At 37.7% G+C, this 20,409-nt stretch overlaps 1 protein-coding gene across 8 annotated transcripts; it reads left to right on the top strand.

Annotated features, from left to right (window-relative positions):
- Window positions 1-3,066: 3,066 nt before the first annotated feature.
- Window positions 3,067-20,134, top strand: Rnf14 (ring finger protein 14). 8 transcript variants are annotated; one of them, XM_076856797.1, is made up of 10 exons: window positions 3,067-3,179; window positions 5,047-5,153; window positions 5,619-5,792; window positions 7,058-7,219; window positions 8,248-8,399; window positions 13,183-13,710; window positions 14,581-14,809; window positions 15,178-15,350; window positions 18,015-18,145; window positions 18,769-20,134. In XM_076856797.1, the coding sequence occupies exons 4-10, from the start codon at window positions 7,066-7,068 to the stop codon at window positions 18,824-18,826; spliced, it is 1,425 nt and encodes a 474-aa protein (XP_076712912.1). In that variant the 5' UTR covers window positions 3,067-3,179; window positions 5,047-5,153; window positions 5,619-5,792; window positions 7,058-7,065; the 3' UTR covers window positions 18,827-20,134. The 8 variants fall into 8 exon arrangements, with proteins under 8 accessions (XP_076712912.1, XP_076712914.1, XP_076712916.1 ...); XM_076856796.2 differs by lacking the exon at window positions 3,067-3,179 and adding an exon at window positions 3,193-3,907; XM_076856798.2 differs by lacking the exon at window positions 3,067-3,179 and adding an exon at window positions 3,193-3,907 and having other exon boundaries at window positions 5,047-5,165.
- The last annotated feature ends 275 nt before the right edge of the window (window positions 20,135-20,409 follow it).

Raw genomic sequence — 20,409 nt, 5'->3', positions numbered from 1 at the left:
CTAGCAAACACTGGGATTCGATCCCCAGTATCTCACACACCACAAGGTGTTCAATCCAGTGATATCTAATACATCCACAAAGTTATGCAACCGTCACTGTTCTCTTAATTCCACAATGTTTTTATCCCTCTTCAAAATACCCATCAATAGTCACTTCCCATTTCCTTCTGTTTTAGCCCATGGCAACTACTAATCTACTTTCTGTCTCCATGAATTTGCCGATTCTGGACAGTTCATATAAATGGAAAAATACAATATGTGGCCTTTTGTGTGACTTATTTCACTTGACAATGTTTTTAAGATTCTATTCATGTTGAAGCATGTGTTGGTCAGCTTTTCAAAATTATGACAGAAAACTTGAGAAAAACCACTTAAAGGAGGAAATATTTATTTTGGCTCACAGTTTCAGAAGTTTTACTCTATGGTGGGTTGGCTCCATTGCTTTGGGCCTGAGACCAGGTAGAACATCATGGCTGGAAGGAGCCGTGGCAGAGGAAAACTGCCGAGCAGGTGGGAAGCAGAGAGAGACCAACTAACTGGCTGGAGATATGATATAGTCCCCTACAGAATGCCCCCAAGGATTCACTTCCTCTAACTAGGTTCCACTTCCTACAGTTTCCATCACCTCCTAATAGTTCATTCAGGTATAAATAACATTAATGAATTGATCCAATAACTCAGGGGCACTCGACCACTGAGCCACATCTCCAGCCCAGGAAGGACAAGGTTAGAGACAGCGTCTCACTGAGTTGCTTAGCGCCTCCCCATTGCTGAGGTTGGCTTTGAACTCATGATTCTCCTGCCTCAGCCTCCCAGAGCCACTGCAATTACAGGTGTTCACCACGGAGCCCGCTTCCATCACTTTCCCAAATCCCCACCTGTGAATATCGCTGCATTGGGGACCAATCCTTCAACACATGAGCCTTTGGAGGACATTCCAAATTCAAACCATAACAAATCAACTATCAGTACTCCTTTTTTATTGCTAAATAGTATTTCACTGAATGGATATACCACATTTTGTTCATCCATTCATTCATTGATGGAAGTTTGGTTGTTTCCACTTTTTCAGTTTTGTGAATATTACTGCTATGAATATTCATGTACAGTATGCATTTTTCATTTTTTTATTGTTGTTGTTTATATGTTTGTTTATTTTAGACCAGAAATTATTCGCAGGAGTGTTTATCTACTGACCCACATTCTCAACCTCTTTTTATATTTTTATGTAGAGACAGAGTCTCGCTGAGTTTCTTAGAACCTCACTAAGTTGCTCAGGCTGGTTTTCAACTCACAATCCTCATGCCTCCTAAGCTTTCTAAATGTAGACTGAGAAGTATCTCAAAGCTATCTGATAGTTTAACTATTTATAGGCCTGAGATTAAATCCCAAATTTCCAGCTCTCTTCACATTCTCAAAGGCAGGGTTCCCTGCTCACCTTGATTCAGTATGCATTTTTCAGTTCTCTTCGGTATATATCTAGGAGTAGAATTGCTGAGTTTCATTTTAACTCTACACTTAATTTCTTGAGGACCTACCAAACTATTTTCCAAAGTGGCTGTACCATTTTACATTCCAATTAACAATAAATGAAAGTTCCAATTCCTCTACATCCTCACCAATTCCTGTTATTTTTATTACAACCATCTTCGTGGGTGTGAAGAGGTTCCTCATGATAATTATCGATGTTGAGCATCTTTCAGGCTTTTACTGACCATGTACATAGCTTCATTAGGAAAGTACCTAATCAGATCCTTTGTCCATTTTTCTATCGTTCAGTTGCTAGAGTTCTTTAGATGTTTTAGATAACTAATTTTTATTAGATATATGATTTGCAAATATTTTCTGTGGTTTGTCTTTTCACTTTCTTGATATTGTCCTTTGAAGCACAAAGTTTTTAATTTTGATAAATCCACTTTATCTATTTTTTTTTTTTCCTTTTATTGCTTGTGCTTTTTGTGTCCTGTAAAAGAAACTACTGCCTGTTGGGAACAGTGGCTCACACCTGATATCCCAACAAGCTGGGAGGCTGAAGCAGAAGGACAAGTTCAAGGACAGCCCCAGAATTTAGCAAGAATCTCTCTCAAAATAAAAAAAAAAATAAAAAATAAAAAAATACAGGTTGGGAGTGTAACTCAGTGGTAAAGCATTTGCCTAGTATGCACAAGACCCTCTGGTCAATCACCGTCACTGCATAAATAAATAAATAAATAAATAAATAAATAAATAAGGCTGGGGATGTAGCTCAGCATAAAAGTTCAATCCTCAGTACTTCAAAGAAGAAAAGGAGAAAAGGAAAGTTTGCTTAATCCAAGTTCATAAAGACTTATTATATTTTTCTAATAATTTTAAATGTCCTCACATTTAGACCTTTGATTCATTTTTATCTTTTATATTATGGAATGCGATAGGAAGCATGCAATTTTAACTCCTGCTCATATCTAAATAATCATGTGGCCTTTGTTAAGTTGTTGTATCTGAATCTCAATTTTCTCCTTTGTAAAGTGAGAATACAAATGATCACTTAAATCAAAAAAGTTTAAATGTGGAGAAAATGTACATAAAACCATACGATGCTTGAAGCATTCAACTGCTTAATAAATGTGGTAGTTAGCACTGTAATGAGCAACAAGTCAATGCTTTCATACTGGAGGTGCGAGAAAGATGGGCAGCGATTCTCAGAAGGTAGTCGGGTGGGTGGGAGGCTTGCCTAGTCCTCCTGGAGGCGCAGGTCTAGAATTGCTATGGGACTCTACCCCAAGTGGACCGCGGACTGGAGTTCATGTCTAGGAACTGGTAAACATTCTAATTCACGGCCCCCAACCACAACTACTGAACGGAGTCCCCGGACCAAGAGGTCCCCCGAATCTGCATTTGTATGGACTCTAGAAGCACACGAGGAGGTGGTGGGAACGGCTGGCTCGCCTGCAGCGCCGCCTATGGCCTGCGGAGGGCGCACAGGAAACCGGGACGGTCCCAGAGGCTGCGCAGAGCAGTCCCCACGCCGGCTGCCGCCCTGCCGTATCCGCCCAGCTCAGCTGACAGCTCTAAAAACGGAAGAGGCGGTGCGCTGGTTGAGCTGGGCGTCTCTAGGCCTGGCCGGCGAGTGGTGGTGCGGGGGCCCCGGGCAAGGGCGGAGAGCGGAACTATCGGGCCCGGCACGGCGGGGCGGCCGGAAGGTACGGAGGGGACCGCGCTCTGGGCGCGCGAGGCAGAGACTGGTGGCCGGGCCGGGCCTGTTCAGCCGGCCCGAGGCTCGCAGACTTGGGACCCGGCAGCGTGGCCCGGCGCCCACTGGGACGCTTAGAGGGAAGAGGAAGGTCCAGGCCCTGCTCCTTCGGGACGCCCTGGGCGGGTCCTCTCCGCGCCCGGCCGCACAGCGCGCTCTTTTTCTGGCCCTGGGCAGGCAGCTCGGCTTGGGCCTGCCTCGGGTAGTTGCTGAGTTGCACAAATAGCTCTGCACGCCGGGTGGCCAGCAGTGGAGACCGGCAGCGACCCGCTGAGCCCGGAGCGGGGCTGACTGCAGGGCTGACTGCAGGGCTGGAGTCTGCACGCTGTGACCTGGAAGAATGAGTAGCATTTTTGAGGCTGTAGGGAAATACGGCGGAGGAGGGGCTTCCCTCACTGCTGTAGCGGTTTCCGGTTTGCCACAACTAGTATTAAACTTTGAATTATTTCTTGTCGGCGCCAGGGTTTCTTGTTGCTCCCGTGTTACAGATGAAGAAACCAGGCGTTGTTAATCCAGATTTAGTTCTTTAGTAACTGTGTGACCTTGGGCCAGAAAGTCAACCTACGCTGTCATTTTTCTTATTTGTGTAATGGATATAGTAATAGGACTTGCTTCATGTGGTTGTGGAACTCAGCATCAGTTAATGCATTGAAAGGGCTTAGCACAACGCCTGACACGGTGAGAGTTCACTAATTGTTACTGTTCTTAATGTTATTGTGACGACTGACCCAACTTCCTGCTTCTAGTGGGATGTGGCAGAGTGGTCACTGAACACCATGCCCCTAGATCCCCTAGTTCCAGTACACTGCGTATCACCCCGATCCATTTATAATTTTCCAGTGTTTAATGCAAAGCACTACTAGATGACGAGAACAATACACAGATGAAAGATTTGGTCTTCTCCCTTTACAGACTAGTAGGAGAGGAAGTGCAAATTCATCAGCTACTGTAACATCAGGTGGTATGTGACAATGTCATAATGTTTGCATTTTAAAGAAAGACATGGTGTCTTGTTTGGAAAGTGCTGAGTGGAATAAGGGCTTTTGGATTGGGCCTCGGATGATGAGGGGGTGGAATCAGTAGAAAATGGAATTTAGGAACAGAATTAGGGAATTAGGGCCCACTGGCAACTTAAGCAGCTGAAGTCTAGTGTGCTAGGTCATGAGAACTGTTGAAGGGAAGTACATCTTAAGAGTACAGGTTTTCAGCCCTGACTGCATATTGGAATCACCTGGACAGCTTGGAGTCCTGATTCAGTTGCCCTTGAGTATAGCCTGGATTTTGGGATTTTCAAAAGTAGCTCCTTAGGAGAGTCTAATGTGCAGACAAGATGGAGAACAGTAACCTAAAACTATAAGCTCATTTTTCATATCATCTATAAATATTTTAATGGAAAGAAACAAAAAGCTTGCTTAATCCTGTTATCACCTGGTAAAATTGTTGAAGATTTAAAAGTCATGCAGAAGGATCCAATATAGTACATAGTAGATGCTCAATAAATGAAAATCGATTCTGAATATTATTCTTGTCCTATCTGGAAGTCACACATCTAAGAATCTGCTTTTTGTTTTTAGTACTGGGGATTGAACCCATGGGGCTCCTTAACCACGGAGCCACATCACCAGCCCTTTTTATATTTAGGGAAAGGTTCTCACTAAGTTGCTTAGGGGCTTCACTAAGTTATTGAAGCTGGCTTTAAAGTCATGGTCCTCCTGCCTCGGTCTCATGCACTGAATTAGAGGCATGCACTACCGAAACTGGCTGAGAATCTGGTTTTAAAATTATGGTTTCATACAGTATTTTTCATATAATTTCAGGGTACTCATTGGATTCTCCATAACCCGTCTGTGGAATACACTTCCCTTCTTGTGGACCCCAGTTTAGAAGTCTGACTCTAAAGCATTTAGAATAAAACTTAAAAAGTGTATGTATGCATGTATGTGTTCTCTTGTTTTAAAATATTATCCTGCCATCAACATTGAGCTAACCTTGAATGTCACTGCCAAGGTTAATTCATGTATAGGAGAAAGGAAAAACTGGAGGGGGATGGGGAGTTAAATGAATAGAAGAAGCAGGAGAGGAAGGAGAGAAAAATAAAAAACAAATGTAGGAAGATGTTTGTTATGGGGCATGTATCTTGTCCTTTCATATGACCTTGTGTTCCTCTCTGGGCTGAGTGCAGTGAGATAAGAAGGCCTCTGTCATTGCTGCAGAACACGCAATTGCCCCTTTAACCACCTGATTCAGTCTGTTGTGGGAGAGTACTATGCAGCTGTAGATTAGGATTGGCCATATGTTAGGTTGTGTTTGACATAAGTAGTCATAATGAAAATTCAGAACTTAAATTTGGACAGAGTCCTAACACATCTTTCATATTTCTTTTCTGCAGATGGCAGGATTTCTATAGTATATCTAATATGAGTCCCACATCTTGGCCTCTTACCCAGCTTCTGCAGTCTCAGCTCCACTGGCTGGAGAATAAATGGGATTTGCACAAATTCCAAACAGAACTGAAATTCAGACTGCAGTGTTAATATCATTTTCTTCTGGTTGTTATTAACAGGTACTAACTGACCTCAAATAGAACATGTCACTGTGCCTTAGACAAGGGATGCAGTTTAAACAGAGCTATTAGCATTTGTTGGAAAAAATACATAACTAGAAAATGGAATATTTTAAATGATTTTGTTTAAATTTTTTGGTGTCACCATTTTGTGTCATGGTGCTGGGATCAAACCCAGGGCCTTCACACATGCTAGGGCGAGTGCTTTATCACTCAGCTACATCCCCAGCCCTTTTTTTTTTTTTTTTTTTTTTTTTTTTGGTACTGGGGATTGAACTAAGGGCTTCACATATGCTAGGTAAGTTCTATTACTGAGTTACATCACCAGCTACAGTGTCAACTTTTATAATCTGTAAAACCAAGACCTAACCTTTCACTTTTGTACATGTTAATGAAACAAGTTTGTAGTTGAGAGGGAACAACTGTAGTTACATACAACATTTTAATTGACAAGATGGTAATATTTTTGTTTTTATTAAAGTAATTTTATAGATTCTCATTGCATATTTTTCCCATTTAATTATCTGGAATTTGGTATTCTTTCAGAAATCTATTATTTTGCTGCTTGCTCAGTTGTCTAACTTTCTTATATAGTATCTATGTCTGTAACATTATCTAGAACAGAGTTTTCTCATTTGGGAGCAATTTTACTCCACATCTGGAGATATTTTTGAGTGTCACAACTTGGAGGGTGGTGCACTATTGGCATCTAGTGGGTACAAGCCAGGGGATGCTGTTAAATATTCTATAATGCACAACACAGTCTCCTCACAATAAAAGTTTAAGATGCATATCAGATATTCTTTCCAGTCCTTTTGGTGAACAAGGTTTTGCTAAGTTCAGTGGATAAGCAAAGTAGATTGCACTTTGTCCTTTATTTTATTTTTTGCAATGCTGAGGATTGAACTCAGGATCTCATTCATAATAGGCTGAAATTCTATCACTAAGCTATATTCCCAGCTTTATTTGTTCTTTTGAAATTTTTTTAAAATTGTGCTTTCCCCCCTGAATCAGTCATGATACCTAACTGATAAGGTCAACAATTGGAAGCACCATAAGCACCCTTTTAAAAAAAGATTTTATTGCAAAGCTAGTAGAATGCTAGATATGGCTGTCATTTTTAGTTTATTAGAAAAGTGAGAGTATTGATTAATCCTTTGCAGTTATTTGTGAGGAATTTTTTGTTTTATGTACTATTAAACTTTCCCCAACTCTGTATAATTTCTATTCTTAACTGATTTGAACAATTATCTTCAATTCTTCAGAACATTAAATGTCGTCAGAAGACCGAGAAGCTCAGGAAGATGAATTGCTGGCCCTGGCAAGTATTTATGATGGAGATGAATTTAGAAAAGCAGAGTCTGTCCAAGGTGGAGAAACCAGGATCTATTTGGATTTGCCACAAAATTTCAAGATATTTGTGAGCGGTTAGTTACTAATATTCTCTTACACAGATTTTTCTAAATAAAGATTACTCTCAAATGTTTAGTGTACTCTAAACTATTTGTCATTGTGTGTTTCTAGGCATTAGTGATAGATGGTAGTAGTACAGATTTAATGCATGTTTCTATTTTTAAAAAATGGGAGATAAGCAGTTTGCAATTTCATTCTGCCTTTTGACCACTGAATTGAGGTATTATCCTGCATATTTCATGCATTCTGTCTTCTAACTAGCAGTTTACAGTGTGAGTCACTGATAGTTTAATAGAGATAATCAAAGAGAAAACGAAAGAATATACACGTAAAACTTGGGAAAGCCTTTAAGTACCATTGTGGTTGTTGATACTATTTGGTTTCCAGAATCATTTCAGCTATCATAAACAAGTGACATATCCTGTTACTCTGTGGCTGTTTGCTTCAAAAAGACAAAACTGCTGCTTTTGATACAAACAGAAGACGGTGATGCATGCTTTCTCAAAATGTTTCTACTCTAGGGATATTGAATAAAGAACAAGTGATCATTTAAATGAAACTTTGGTTGTGAGAGTGTTGTGTGTTTTAACAGGTCCTCAAGCCCAAGATCATTGTGCTGGCACAAACATTCTCAACTGTGATTCGTGGGTATTTGGCACATCCTAGTCTAAGAAAGTCATGGTTGTTTGATAGAAATAAACATCTTTTTCTTTGGATTACATCTTTAATTGTCTACTATAACCAACAACAAAACAAAACATTGATTATTAATGTTAGGAAATGTACTGAGAAGTGTTATGTAATAATGTGTTATATGTCTTCATTACACATTTCATGATGCTTAGTAGATTTCTTGAGGGCTTAGAAGATTTTTTTTTTTTAAGTGGTGGCTATGAAGTTAAAATTAGGGAATAGAAAGTGCTTTGGGGGAGGGTTTTTATTCCCTCAACTAAAGCATTAGTCTTTCTTGAGCACTGCTCAACAGTAATGGACACTCAAGTGTTGATCAACTGATCCTTTCTAATCTTTGTTTTTGGTTCAGGCAATTCAAATGAGTGTCTCCAGACTAGTGGCTTTGAATACACCATTTGCTTTCTGCCTCCACTTGTGCTGAACTTTGAACTGCCACCAGATTATCCATCCTCCTCCCCACCTTCATTCACACTTAGTGGCAAATGGCTGTCACCAACTCAGGTAGACCCAAAACTTAATTTCTCCTATCCATTTTAGAACCTTACAAAATCATCTTTAATTGAAGACTACTTTGATGATCTTGAATTCAGTGCATGAAGAACAAATGGCTTTGATTTTGTAATTTTTTTCCCACTTGCCTTCATGAATCCTAATGTTAATGAATTGAAAATGTTTAGTGTTTTAAAAAGGAATGGCAGTAACTGAAGTGATTAATCATGAATTGCAATGGTAATAAGTTTTAATCAAGTATATTGTTTCTTGTCTTACTATTTTTAAATTTAATCTCTATTGTAATGGAGACTATAAGGTCCTCGTTTTTCATAGATGTTGATATTTTTTTCTTAGTTTTTAAAATCCATTCCTTAAATGAAAGATGTAATTAGGACTGAAAATTGAGCTAAGGTAGCTATAATAAGCGAATTTCTTGAGTAAATATACCAAGCAATTTTCTTCCTAAAAATCTATATATTAATCAATAATTATTGACTAGTATCATTTAGTTGTAAATGTACACAAATAGAAACATGTACAGTTCTTGTAGAGATCTCATTAAAGTTTGAGACCTTTTGTTGAGAGCCTTTATTCCCTCTGGGTTATATATTCTTTTCTAGTAACATCCTCAATTCTTTTTTCTTTTCTTAATTATACATAGTTATAGGCTGCAGTGTGATATTTCAAAAAATGTAAACAGTATGTATTAATTAAATCAGGTAATTAGCATTTTCTTCTCTTTATCATTTATGTTTGAAGCCTTCATGCACTTCTTCAACCTGAACTCTTGATAAACATATATTCTGGGACATAATGGATCAATAACAGCTACTTTTCTCGAGGTCATGATAAAGATTGATATTTATTAAGACAAAACCTGTCAGAGTTGCTTATCTCAAGGAATAGTTCCTTATATTTTTAAATTTTTTAAGTTTTTAAAGTTATAGATGGACACAATGCTTTATTTATTTTTATGTGATGCTGAGGATCAAACTCAGAGCCTCATATGTGCTAGGCAAGCGCTAAACCACTGAGCCATGACCCCAGCCCTAGCTCCTTAGTTTTTAAACATATAATTTTCATTTCCCCACCTACCAGTCTAATCTTTTAGATGAAAGTGCTTTTGCAAAATTGAGATTATGGTTTTGAAAAAATTAACTCTATAAAAGATAATACATGTAGAATAAAAAGGTATATTACTTTGCATTGTAGTATCTGTACCAGAGCTAGTACATGCAAGACAGCTGAGTATTTGCCCAGGAAGATAGAGACTATTGGACATTTAGATCACTGATAGATGACCAGATTATTGTAGATATTTATAGTTTCATTTCTCCAGAGAGCTCTTGATATTTGACTTTCATGCATTTATGCATGTACACACATGAAAACACAATAGGTTAACTGTCTAGTGGTAGTTTCAGATTCTAGCATACTTAATGCTGACCTGTTGGGGGCTGCAGAGGAGGAGGATTGTTCATTTTTTGTTTTACAGCTAAAATTACAGTATGATTCTTTATCAAATTCTTATGCATATAATTGACATTTTAGTTGGTCTCTTAGATTCTTTCATGGTTCATTTCTCATTTGTTGCTGCACCCTGACTCCATGGCATTATGAATTTACCTATTGATAGTGAACAACTATCAATATGACACATGGACCTGTTGTTATTCATTGAATTGGGGTGGGTAGATAGGATTCAAGAAGTGGATTTAGTTTTCTGGTATTTCCATTATTCTTCCTCCAATGTAAACACACATGGTCTCTCTCTTGCTCTTTTCCACTGTCTTCTCCTTTCCCTTTCACATTAACATTAACATGCATCCCTGTTTTTTGAGAAGGGACTGGAGAAGAAAAAGGGATGGCCAAAGAATGGGTTTTTTTATTGGACTTGGTGACTCACACAGCATACAGAGCTTCCCTTTTAAGTATTTATTACATTTTACAGATGTTAGCACATTTCTCAAAAGCATGAGTGATATTATAAGCATCTTCAAGCAAATGTGAAATAGTATTAGTTGTCCAATCTTATCTCACCAATAAGTATATAAGATTTTACCTGTATGAGGTTTAGTCAGTAGCACTGTGCAGAGCAAAGAACAGAAAATGTGGTCCTTTTTGACTTGTTTAAATTTATAACATTTGTTTGCCATCTGGAAGGCTTATTTTTGAGTGTTTACCTAAAAAAGGAAAAGCAGCTTATAATTCCTGAGCTCTACTTACTAATATTTTACGTTTTTAATGGAAAATCCTCTTATATTTGCCTTTCAAATTGAACAGACCATTTTTAAAAGAGAAAAAGACAAAATAGTTTAACTTTGGTTGCTTAGTTTAGAAAGCGTAAGCTTACTCTATGGCAGCCAAACCATATTGAGGGCTTGTAGTTATGTCCAAGGTCAGTATCAGTCACTTCCCTCTATTAATCAGGATCTGATGTAAGCCCAGATTGCTTAATTAAAAGTAGCTTGTAAATCTGAAAAACAAGCTCTAAGGTTGAAGTCTGCTAGTAAATCCTTCAGATGAGTTGACTTTTTGAGAGGACTTAAAGTTAGAATAAACTTTAAAACTTGGGTGGTATTTTTATTTTCTAAATTTATTCTCTATCTGACATATAAAAGCATAAAGATTTAATGTATTTAGTGGATATGTGATATTTTAATGCATGCATTATGTATGTTTACATTACATACCTACATATATAAGTTTAAGTTGAGGTAAATATCTGTCTTCTCAAGTATTTATAATTTCTTTATGATGAAAATATTTAACATCATTCCTTTTTTCTTTATAAATATTTTTGTTATCTGTAGTCACTTTACTGTGCAATAGCACCCAGAATTTTTTTGCTCCTATGTAACTGTAACTTTGTACCTATTAATCAACTTTTCCCCAGTCTTCCTTCTCCTTTTTTCTCCCCAGCTTCTGGTAGCAACCATTATACTCTCCACTTCTATGAGATTAACTTTTCTGTATTCCAAATATGATCGAGATCATGTAGTACTTGTTTTCTGTACCTGTCTTATTTCACTTAATGATTTCCAGTTACATGGTTGGAGATCCTTTTATGTCTGAATAGTATTCTGTTATATAAATGTACTACATTTTCCTTATCCACTCATCCATTGATGATTGTTTAGTCCACTTCTTGGCTATGGTAAATAGTGCTGCAATTAATATGAGAGTGAAGATACTCCCATATCTCTTTGACATACTGATTTTATTTTCTTTGGATATATACCCAGTAGTGGGGTTACTGGATCAGATTATAGTTCTGTGTTTAATTTTTGAGAAACCTCCATACTGTTTTCCATATTGGCTGTACTAGTTTACTTTCTCACCAACAATGTGCAAGGGTTCACTTTTCTCCACATCCTTGTCAACACTTGTTTTTTATAACTGTGCTTGCTGGAATGAGGTGATATCTCATTCTGATTTTGGTTTGCACTTCCCCTGATTAGTCATGTTGAACATTTTTTAATATACTTGTTAGCCATTTGTATTTCTTTTTTTGAGAAATATCTACTTAGGTCTATTCCTCTCTGCTCTTCCACTAGTCTTTTTGTAGTGCTGGGGATTGAAACCAGGGCCTTGTGCATGCTAAATTAGCACTCTTATCCCAGAGCTATACCTCTAGTCTCCTATTGCCCAGATTACTTAAATCAAGTTAGTTGGTGGGGATTTTTTGTTTGTTTTGTTTGTTTTTGCTATTGAGTTTTTGGAGTTTCTTATGTATTCTGGATCAACCCTTGTCAGATGTATACATTACAAATACTTTCTCCATACTATTGGTTGTCTCCTAATTTGATGATTATTTCCTTTGCTGTGCACAAGCTTTTTAGTTTGCAGTAATCTCATTTGTTCATTTTTGCTTTTGTTTCCTAAGCTTTTAGGGTCTTATCCAAAAAGGCCCTGCTCATTCCAGTGGTCTGAAGCATTTCTCGTATGTTTTCTGTAGTAGTTTCATAGTTTTAGGTGTTACATTTATGGTTTTAGTTTTTTAAACTGGTGAGAGATAAGAGTCTGGTTTTATCCTTCTGTATGTAAATATTCAATTTTGCTATCACTATTTTATTTTAATGCATTTTTAGTTGTAGATGGATGCAATATTTTTATTTATTTATTTTATATGGTGCTAAGGATCAAACCCAGTGCTTCACATGTGCTAGGCAAGTGCTCTACCACTGAGCTACAACTTCAATCCCGCCATCATCATTTATTGAAAAGATTATTCTTTCTTGAATGATTTTGTTTTGTGGTGCTGTGAATCAAACCCAGGGCCTCAGGCTTGCTAGGCAAGCCCTCTACCACTGAGCCACATCCCCAGTCCTGGATGATATTTTTTAACTGTTCTTTTTCTAACCATAATTCCAGAATACCTACAGGGCTAGGATTCCCAAAAGAAAAAAAATAGTTTGTTGTAGAACTAGATCTCTTTCTTCTGCATAAAGGTATAAAGTAATACTAAAACCAAAATCAAAGAATAAAAAAAAAATCCTTCATTTCAGCTGTAAAATGTAAATCTTGTTTACATCATATGGAATTTTGCCATTTCTCCTGTTTTCCTGGTACTTAGGACTTGGTATTCTGTTGTGGCTCATGTTGCTGAATATGAGTGCTTCAATAAGAATGTTGATACTGTTCTGTAGGACAGTTTATCATAGCAATAAAAATTATGTTAGGAAGTGTGAGGGCCTAACTTACAAGTTAAAAATATTCCAAGAGAGATCAAAGAATTGATAGCAGCTTCTTCTTTCCAAACTCAACAGCATTTTCATGTGCTTTTTCCTAGCTCTCTGCTCTCTGCAAGCACTTAGACAACCTGTGGGAAGAGCACCGAGGCAGCGTGGTCCTGTTTGCCTGGATGCAGTTTCTTAAGGAAGACACCCTAGCATACCTGAACATTGTCTCTCCTTTTGAGCTCAAGATGGGCTCTCAGAAAAAAGTGCAGAGAAGGACGGTTCAGGCCTCTTCCAACACAGAACTAGAGTTTGGAGGAGCTACTGCATCTGATGTAGACCAAGAGGAAGTTTTGGATGAAAGAGCTGTACAGGATGTGGAATCATTGTCAAGTCTGATCCAGGAAATCTTGGACTTTGATCAAGCTCAGCAGATGAAATGCTTTAATAGTAAATTGTTCCTGTGCAATATTTGTTTCTGTGAGAAGTTGGGTAGTGAGTGCATGTACTTCTTGGAATGTAGGCATGTGTACTGTAAAGCCTGTCTGAAGGACTACTTTGAAATCCAGATAAAAGATGGCCAAGTCCAATGCCTCAATTGCCCAGAACCAAAGTGTCCTTCAGTGGCCACTCCTGGTCAGGTAACTTGACTTTGTTAATGGTTGCCTCCTAATTATCTTTCACAGAAGGAGACTTCTTCTCAGGGACTTCCTTGATAGCTCATGGTGCAATCTAAGGCCTTGGAACAAGCACACAAGTTGTTTCACTGTATCCATTAAGAATGCTATATAGTTTGGCCAGGCACAGTGGCACACACCAGCAACTCAGCTGAGGCAGGCAGATCACAAGTCCAAGGCCAGCCTTAGCAACTTAGCAAGACCCTGTTTTAAAATTTTTAAAAAGGGCTGTGGATGTGGGGATAGAGCTCAGTGGTAAATCACCATTGGGTTCAATCCCTAGCACTTGTGGGGAGCGGAAAAGCTGTTATGGTCTTAATCTATCATTTAAGCAAATGTAAATGCTACCTTTTTTGGCCTTGGAATGGGCAGTCTTAGACAAGGAGAAGTGTTCAAGGAATTATGAAGTAATTCATAATTGCTTACTTTGTGTATCTGCTAGGATTCCATCAACCTTGGAATCACTAGCCTTTACTGGGGTGAGATTGGGATCTGAAGGGGACATCCTTTGGAATCATTCATAGACTTTAGCATAAGTCATCCTACTTGTTTTTATTTTCTTTGTTTTTAAAATAAAATTTTAAGGCATAATTTTATTTACAATAAGAGATACCCATTTAAATTGTATGGTTTGATTAGTTTTGACAAATGTGTAGATCCATGCTACCACCATTCAGTCAAGATAGAGACCATTGCCTATTTGGTTTATTCTGAAGGAGGATAGAGGTTTCAATTTCTGTGCCCATCTAATTTATACAGCATTCTAAGAATCTCCTCAGGATCAGAACTGGTTAAGGAATTATTAAACCTATGGTGTTTTATATTTCCCTTCAGGTCAAAGAGTTAGTGGAAGCAGAGTTATTTGCCCGTTATGACCGCCTTCTCCTCCAGTCCACCTTGGACCTGATGGCAGATGTTGTATACTGTCCCCGCCCATGCTGCCAGCTGCCTGTGATGCAGGAGCCTGGCTGTACCATGGGCATCTGCTCCAGCTGCAATTTTGCCTTCTGTACCTTGTGTAGGTTGACCTATCATGGGGTCTCTCCATGTAAGGTAACTGCAGGTATGTTGTAACTGTGAATTCAGGCCCCATATCCTTTACCCCTTCTCCATCAAGGCTGTATGGCTTCAATTCTTTTATATTTAGAGGTGTTCATCCGATATATCTTTCTGTGTCAGTAACTGCCCTGGGCTCTGGGCATATAGCAGTGACCAGAGAGACAAAATTTCTGCCTTTGTGGAACTTGCATTCTAGTGGGAGTAACAGGCAAACAAAATAAATAAGGATATTAGGTAATGGTAGGTGCTAAGGGCAAAAAAGAAAGCAGAGGCAGGATATGAAATGTTTCAGTCAAAGAGTATGGCCATTTATTTAAAAGATTTTTAGCATTCAAAGTAGTATAAAAGTTTATTCTCTGTTTCACTTTCTAGAGAAATTAATAGATTTACGAAATGAGTACCTGCAAGCAGATGAAGCTAATAAAAGATTTTTGGAACAGAGGTATGGTAAGAGGGTGATTCAGAAGGCCCTGGAAGAAATGGAAAGTAAAGAGTGGCTGGAAAAGAACTCAAAGAGTTGCCCATGTTGTGGGACTCCCATACAGGTGAATGTTTTGTATCAGACTTGGAGGCAAACAGATTTGAAAACATGTCATCATTATTATTAGTCAATTTTATGAGTTATAAACAAATACAATTTAGTATTTACTAAGCTTTCTTACTTAGAAAATGCAAATTTGACTATTAACAATGTTATTGACTTTGTTTTATTATTTTTGCAGTACTGGGTATTAAACCAAAGACCTTGTGTATACTTTTTTTTAAAAATATTTATTTTTTAGTTATAGGTGAACACAATATCTTTATTTTATTTTTATGTGGTGCTGAGGATCGAACCCAGTGTCTCACGTATGGTAGGCGAGCACTCTACCTCTGATCCACAACCCCAGCCCCGACCTTGTGTATACTAAGCAAGTGTTGTATCACTAGGCTACGTTCCCAGCCCTATTTTTTAATTTATTTTGAGACTGGGTATTGCTAAGTTGCTCAGGTTGGCCTTCAGATTTCCCAGTAGCTGCACTTACAGCAATGCACTTGTCCACTGAGTTTGTTATTGACCTGAAACGTATGTAGACTTCTCTTTCACAGTGCTTTCTTGTAGAGACAATTGTTCTCACAGTATATCCACCTTAGAATTGAATGGGCTATGCTTTAGTCCATTTTATCTTGCTAATTTACCCCAGATTGGCTACATTATAAAGAACAAAGTTTATTTTGGCTTAGGTTCTGGTCTAACGTTGAGGGGCCTTCTTTTTGGCAAAGTCCCAAGACAGTTACGGACTATCACATAGCAAGAGATAGGGAGTGTGTGTTTCCTGTAGTCTCTCATCTTATAATTTCATGAGTTTCTAATCAGTCTCCCTGCCATGACTTTAATCCTAATCTTCTCCCAAAGGCCCACCTCTAACACCATAGTCAGATTAAGTTTCCACAATGGGAATTAAACTCCAACATGAGTTTTGGAGGGTACAAACCTTATTCAAACTGTAGCTAGTTAGAGGAGGACATACTGGAGATACAGTCAACTAACTACCTCTGAACTTTTAAAAAATCATATCTGACTGGGTATGGTGCACATGCTTGTAATCCCAGTTATTCAGGAGGCTGAGGCAGGAGGATCTCAAATTTTAGGTCAGCCTTGGAAACTTAGTGAGATGCTGTCTCAATAAAAAATAAATAAATAATAGGTAAAGCATAACTCATTCAATTCTGAGGTGGATAAACTGTGAGAACAATTGTCTTTATAAGAAAGCACTGTGAAAAGGGATAGGGATGCATCTCAGTGGTAGAGGGTCCCTGGGTTCTACCCTCATACTACCCCCCGCCCAAAAAAAAAAATCATCATCTGGCCAGGCACACTGGCACCTGCTACTTGAGGCTCATGCAGGAGGAGTGAAAGTTTTGAGTCCAGCCTGCGCAATTTAGCATTACCTTGTCTCAAAATGAGATAAAGGACCAGGACTATAATGCAGTGGAAGAGCCAGGAGCAGTGGCTCAGGTCTGTAATCCCAACAGCTCAGAACACTGAGGCAGGAGGATTGCAAGTTCAAAGCCAGCCTTAGCAATTTAGCAAGGCCCTTTCTCAAAATAAACAAGGGTGGAGGATGTTGCTCAGTGGTTAAGCACTTCTGGATTCAATCTCTGGTACCAAAAAAATAAAAACATTAAAAAGTCAGAGAGGGCTGGGGATGTGGCTCAAGCGGTAACACGCTTGCCTGGTATGCTCAGGGCGCTGGGTTTGATCCTCAGCACTACATAAAATAAAATAAAGATGTTGTGTCCGCTGAGAACTAAAAAAAAAAAAAAAGTGATAGAGCACTTGCCTGGCATGTGTGCAGCCCTGAGTTCAATCCCCAGTACAAGAGGGAAAAATGTTACATCTTATTCCTCAAAACTACCCAGGAAAGCAGCATACCCATTTAACAAGTATATACTTAGAAAGTAGAGAAATTTTTTTCTATTAATCTGAGTCAAATAATTAGAAAAATCTGTTATTTCTTGCCAAAATTTTAACCTTTTAAAGTCAAAATATAACTACTGTTCCAATCCTTTATATCTGAACTGAACCTAGTGGTGATTCTCTAGTTAATATTGATGGCATTACATATTCTCTAGTTTCAGTTTATGTGTGTGTGTGTGTGTGTGTGTGTGTGTGTGTGTTTACACACACATAGGAACCTGGCATTATATTTGATCTTCTGATATGCCTTAGCCCTAGAATAGTTGGAAGACTTGATACCAAATATTTACTTAGGTTTATGTAAAAATTTAAAACTTAAACATTTAATCCAAACATTTTAATGTTAATCTAACTACATATATCATCATATATATGGTCATATGTAAGTACATATATAGTCATATGTTTGGTTTGTATCTACCGTTTATCAGAAAAGATATGTGAGACACTGGGTTCGATTCTTAGCATCACATATAAATAAATAAAATAAAGATCCATTGACAACTAAAAATATTTTTTAAAAAAACGATTTTGCTAAGTATCTATTTGTAGAATACCTACTAAATATTTTCTATATTTTACTTGTAATGCAAAATTGTAAGCATTAAATAGTTGTGTGTTACCTGTATATTTCAATTCTATGTGAAAACAGGGAGAAAACTAGAATTTTATATGGAATCTTTTTGGCACTTGTTTTTCACTTTTGCTTTTACATCCTTGATAATGTTCTTTTTGTCCTTCCCACCAGAAGTTAGATGGATGTAACAAGATGACATGTACTGGCTGTATGCAATATTTCTGCTGGATTTGCATGGGTTCTCTATCTAGAGCAAACCCTTACAAACATTTTACTGATCCCGATTCCCCATGTTTTAACAGGTATGTATACACAGAATCCATAGACTTAGCAGCATTTTTTGGTACCTGATTTGCAGACTACAAATCGCATCTTTTACTTATGTACTTGGATTTAGAGAATTCTACTACATTTTCCAAATAAATGTTTATATTAGTTTCTTGAAAGTGAGTTTAATAATGAGAATATACACTGTCTGAAAATACTTTACTTTTTTTCCTCTCAATTTTGCTGTTGTTGTTTTCTGTCTGGTGCTCAGGATTGAACCCAGGGCCTTGTACATTATAGGCAAGCACTCTGTCACTAAACCACACCACACCCCCAGCCCTTTTTACTTTATTTTAAGATAGGATAAATTGCTAAGGCTGGCCTTAAACTTGTGATCCTCATGCCTCGGCCTGCTGAGTAGCTGGGATTATAGGTATGTACCACCACAAGTAGCTAAAAGAACTATTCTTATTAACTTTAAGGCAACTTGCTAAGAGGGACCCAGATGTCAGCCCTCCTCTATGGAGTGATTAAAAAGAAGAAAAGATATACACAGATGTTATTAAAACAGTACAGAAAGTGTTTTTGAGAGGAGAAAAAACATTACATTTTAGTTTTATTGAAGTGCTTAAATATGTACCTTATTTTATGCTTCCAGGTTGTTCCATGCTGTGGATGTTAATGGAGATATTTGGGAAGATGAGATTGAAGACTAGTTAACTCTTTCTGCTCATAATATGGAAATGGAATGGTTTGCCCTAATCTTGTCAAGTGTACAAAGTAACTTTGCAGGATATTTAGGGTACCATGCATTCATAGAAGATAAGGAAGAGCAAGGTTTATATTTTCATTTGGTACTACTGATTATGGCACCTTCATACATTTTTCCATGTATCATAAATTGATAAAATTATAAGCCAAAGGTTCAGAAAATGAAAATTACAGAATATTAAATAATATAATATGCCCAAAGCTCTTTTTAATTAAAAAGTAAATATTTATTTTCTTCCCCAAGCTTTAGGTAAGGAGAAGGGTCAGGAATTAAACATATAGACCTGTCTCCAAGAAGCATCCCTCTGAGACATTCTGTTGGAGCCCACTCAGTACTCCTAACAGCTAGGGTGGGTAGAAGCCTTATTAAAATCGTACTGAGAGCCTGATCCCATTCACTCCACATTACTCACATTCCTTCCAACTGAAATTTCTGCTAAGTTCTCTTTGGAGGAAGCTTTTTGCTCTATGACTGGATGGCCCAGTGTTATTTTGATTGATGCTTTTTAAAATAGAAATTTATAATAATTTAAGAAATATTTTTCAGTAACACAAACCCTGTGGGTGGCTTGATATTTATGAGTGATATATATAGTTAACTGATTTTGAGCCAAATCTATAATGTAATGATAGTGATGTGGGAGAATTTCAGCCCTATTCTACTTTCCTAGGCAGTAGAGCTTAGATTTACCTTTTTGTTCTACATTTTCTCCTTTTACCCTCCCCCTGCCTTCTGTTGCAAGGATAGTTTTAATATTAATTCCAGCAGCACACATTTTCCTCTGCAGAAACAAGAGAAAGCCTAATGTATTCTCAAGCTGAACAAGCTGAATGTTATCTGGTTTTTGAACCTATATACATTACTGTAGTTCCAGCCCTAACCTGAGTTCTTTTTAAAGGTCTTCTCTAATGAGCTATGGGAATTTGGCTTTTTTGCAGCAGCAGGGTTTGGGTGATAATTTTGGCTAGATACCTAGATTCCTATTTCTGGATTTTGTTGGCTTTTTGGAAAATTGTTTTTCCTTATGGTTTGGTGAGTGGCTTAGCAAATTAAATTTTTTTTTTTTTTTAAAGAGGGATAGAAGAATTCAGTTGCAGCTTGCGAACATGTTTTTGCTTCTACCTTGTCATTGAAAATTGAGGAATCACTTTTAACTGTTTTAGGTGTGTATGTCCAAAAAGTCAGCAAGTGTGTTTCTGGATTGTCAATGAGGATGCTTAATCTTAAAAATAAAAATAGTTTTTAAAAATCATCTTATAATTAGAACAGAGTTGCTGCTGTTTGTTCTATCATCGAGGCAACTGATCACATTTTAAAACTATTATAACTTTTTACTTTTTTGGTGCTAGAGATTGAACCCAGGACCTCAAGCATGCTTAGCATGCACTTTGCCCCTGAGCTACATCTGTACCCAAGGGGTCATAAAACCCTGTACCCAGGTATAGCTCTTAAAGTGAGAAAAAGAAAGTCCTGAATAGAACTTTCTTTTCTTATCTAGGCTTGTGACTGAGCCTAGACTTTAAGGCT

The sequence above is a fragment of the Callospermophilus lateralis genome, chromosome 5, assembly GCF_048772815.1.
Source record: "Callospermophilus lateralis isolate mCalLat2 chromosome 5, mCalLat2.hap1, whole genome shotgun sequence".
Taxonomy (NCBI): domain Eukaryota; kingdom Metazoa; phylum Chordata; class Mammalia; order Rodentia; family Sciuridae; genus Callospermophilus; species Callospermophilus lateralis.
Note: the sequence above shows the minus strand (reverse complement) of the source record. Positions and strands in the feature narration are given on the sequence as shown.

Coding starts and splice junctions, on each gene's coding strand:
- Rnf14 (XM_076856801.1), top strand. CDS start 7,066: ATGTCGTCAGAAGACCGAGAAGCTCAGGAAGATGAATTGCTGGCCCTG. Junction 8,400..13,182: donor AATGGCTGTCACCAACTCAG/GTAGACCCAAAA, acceptor GCTTTTTCCTAG/CTCTCTGCTCTCTGCAAGCA. Junction 18,146..18,768: donor GATTCCCCATGTTTTAACAG/GTATGTATACAC, acceptor TTATGCTTCCAG/GTTGTTCCATGCTGTGGATG.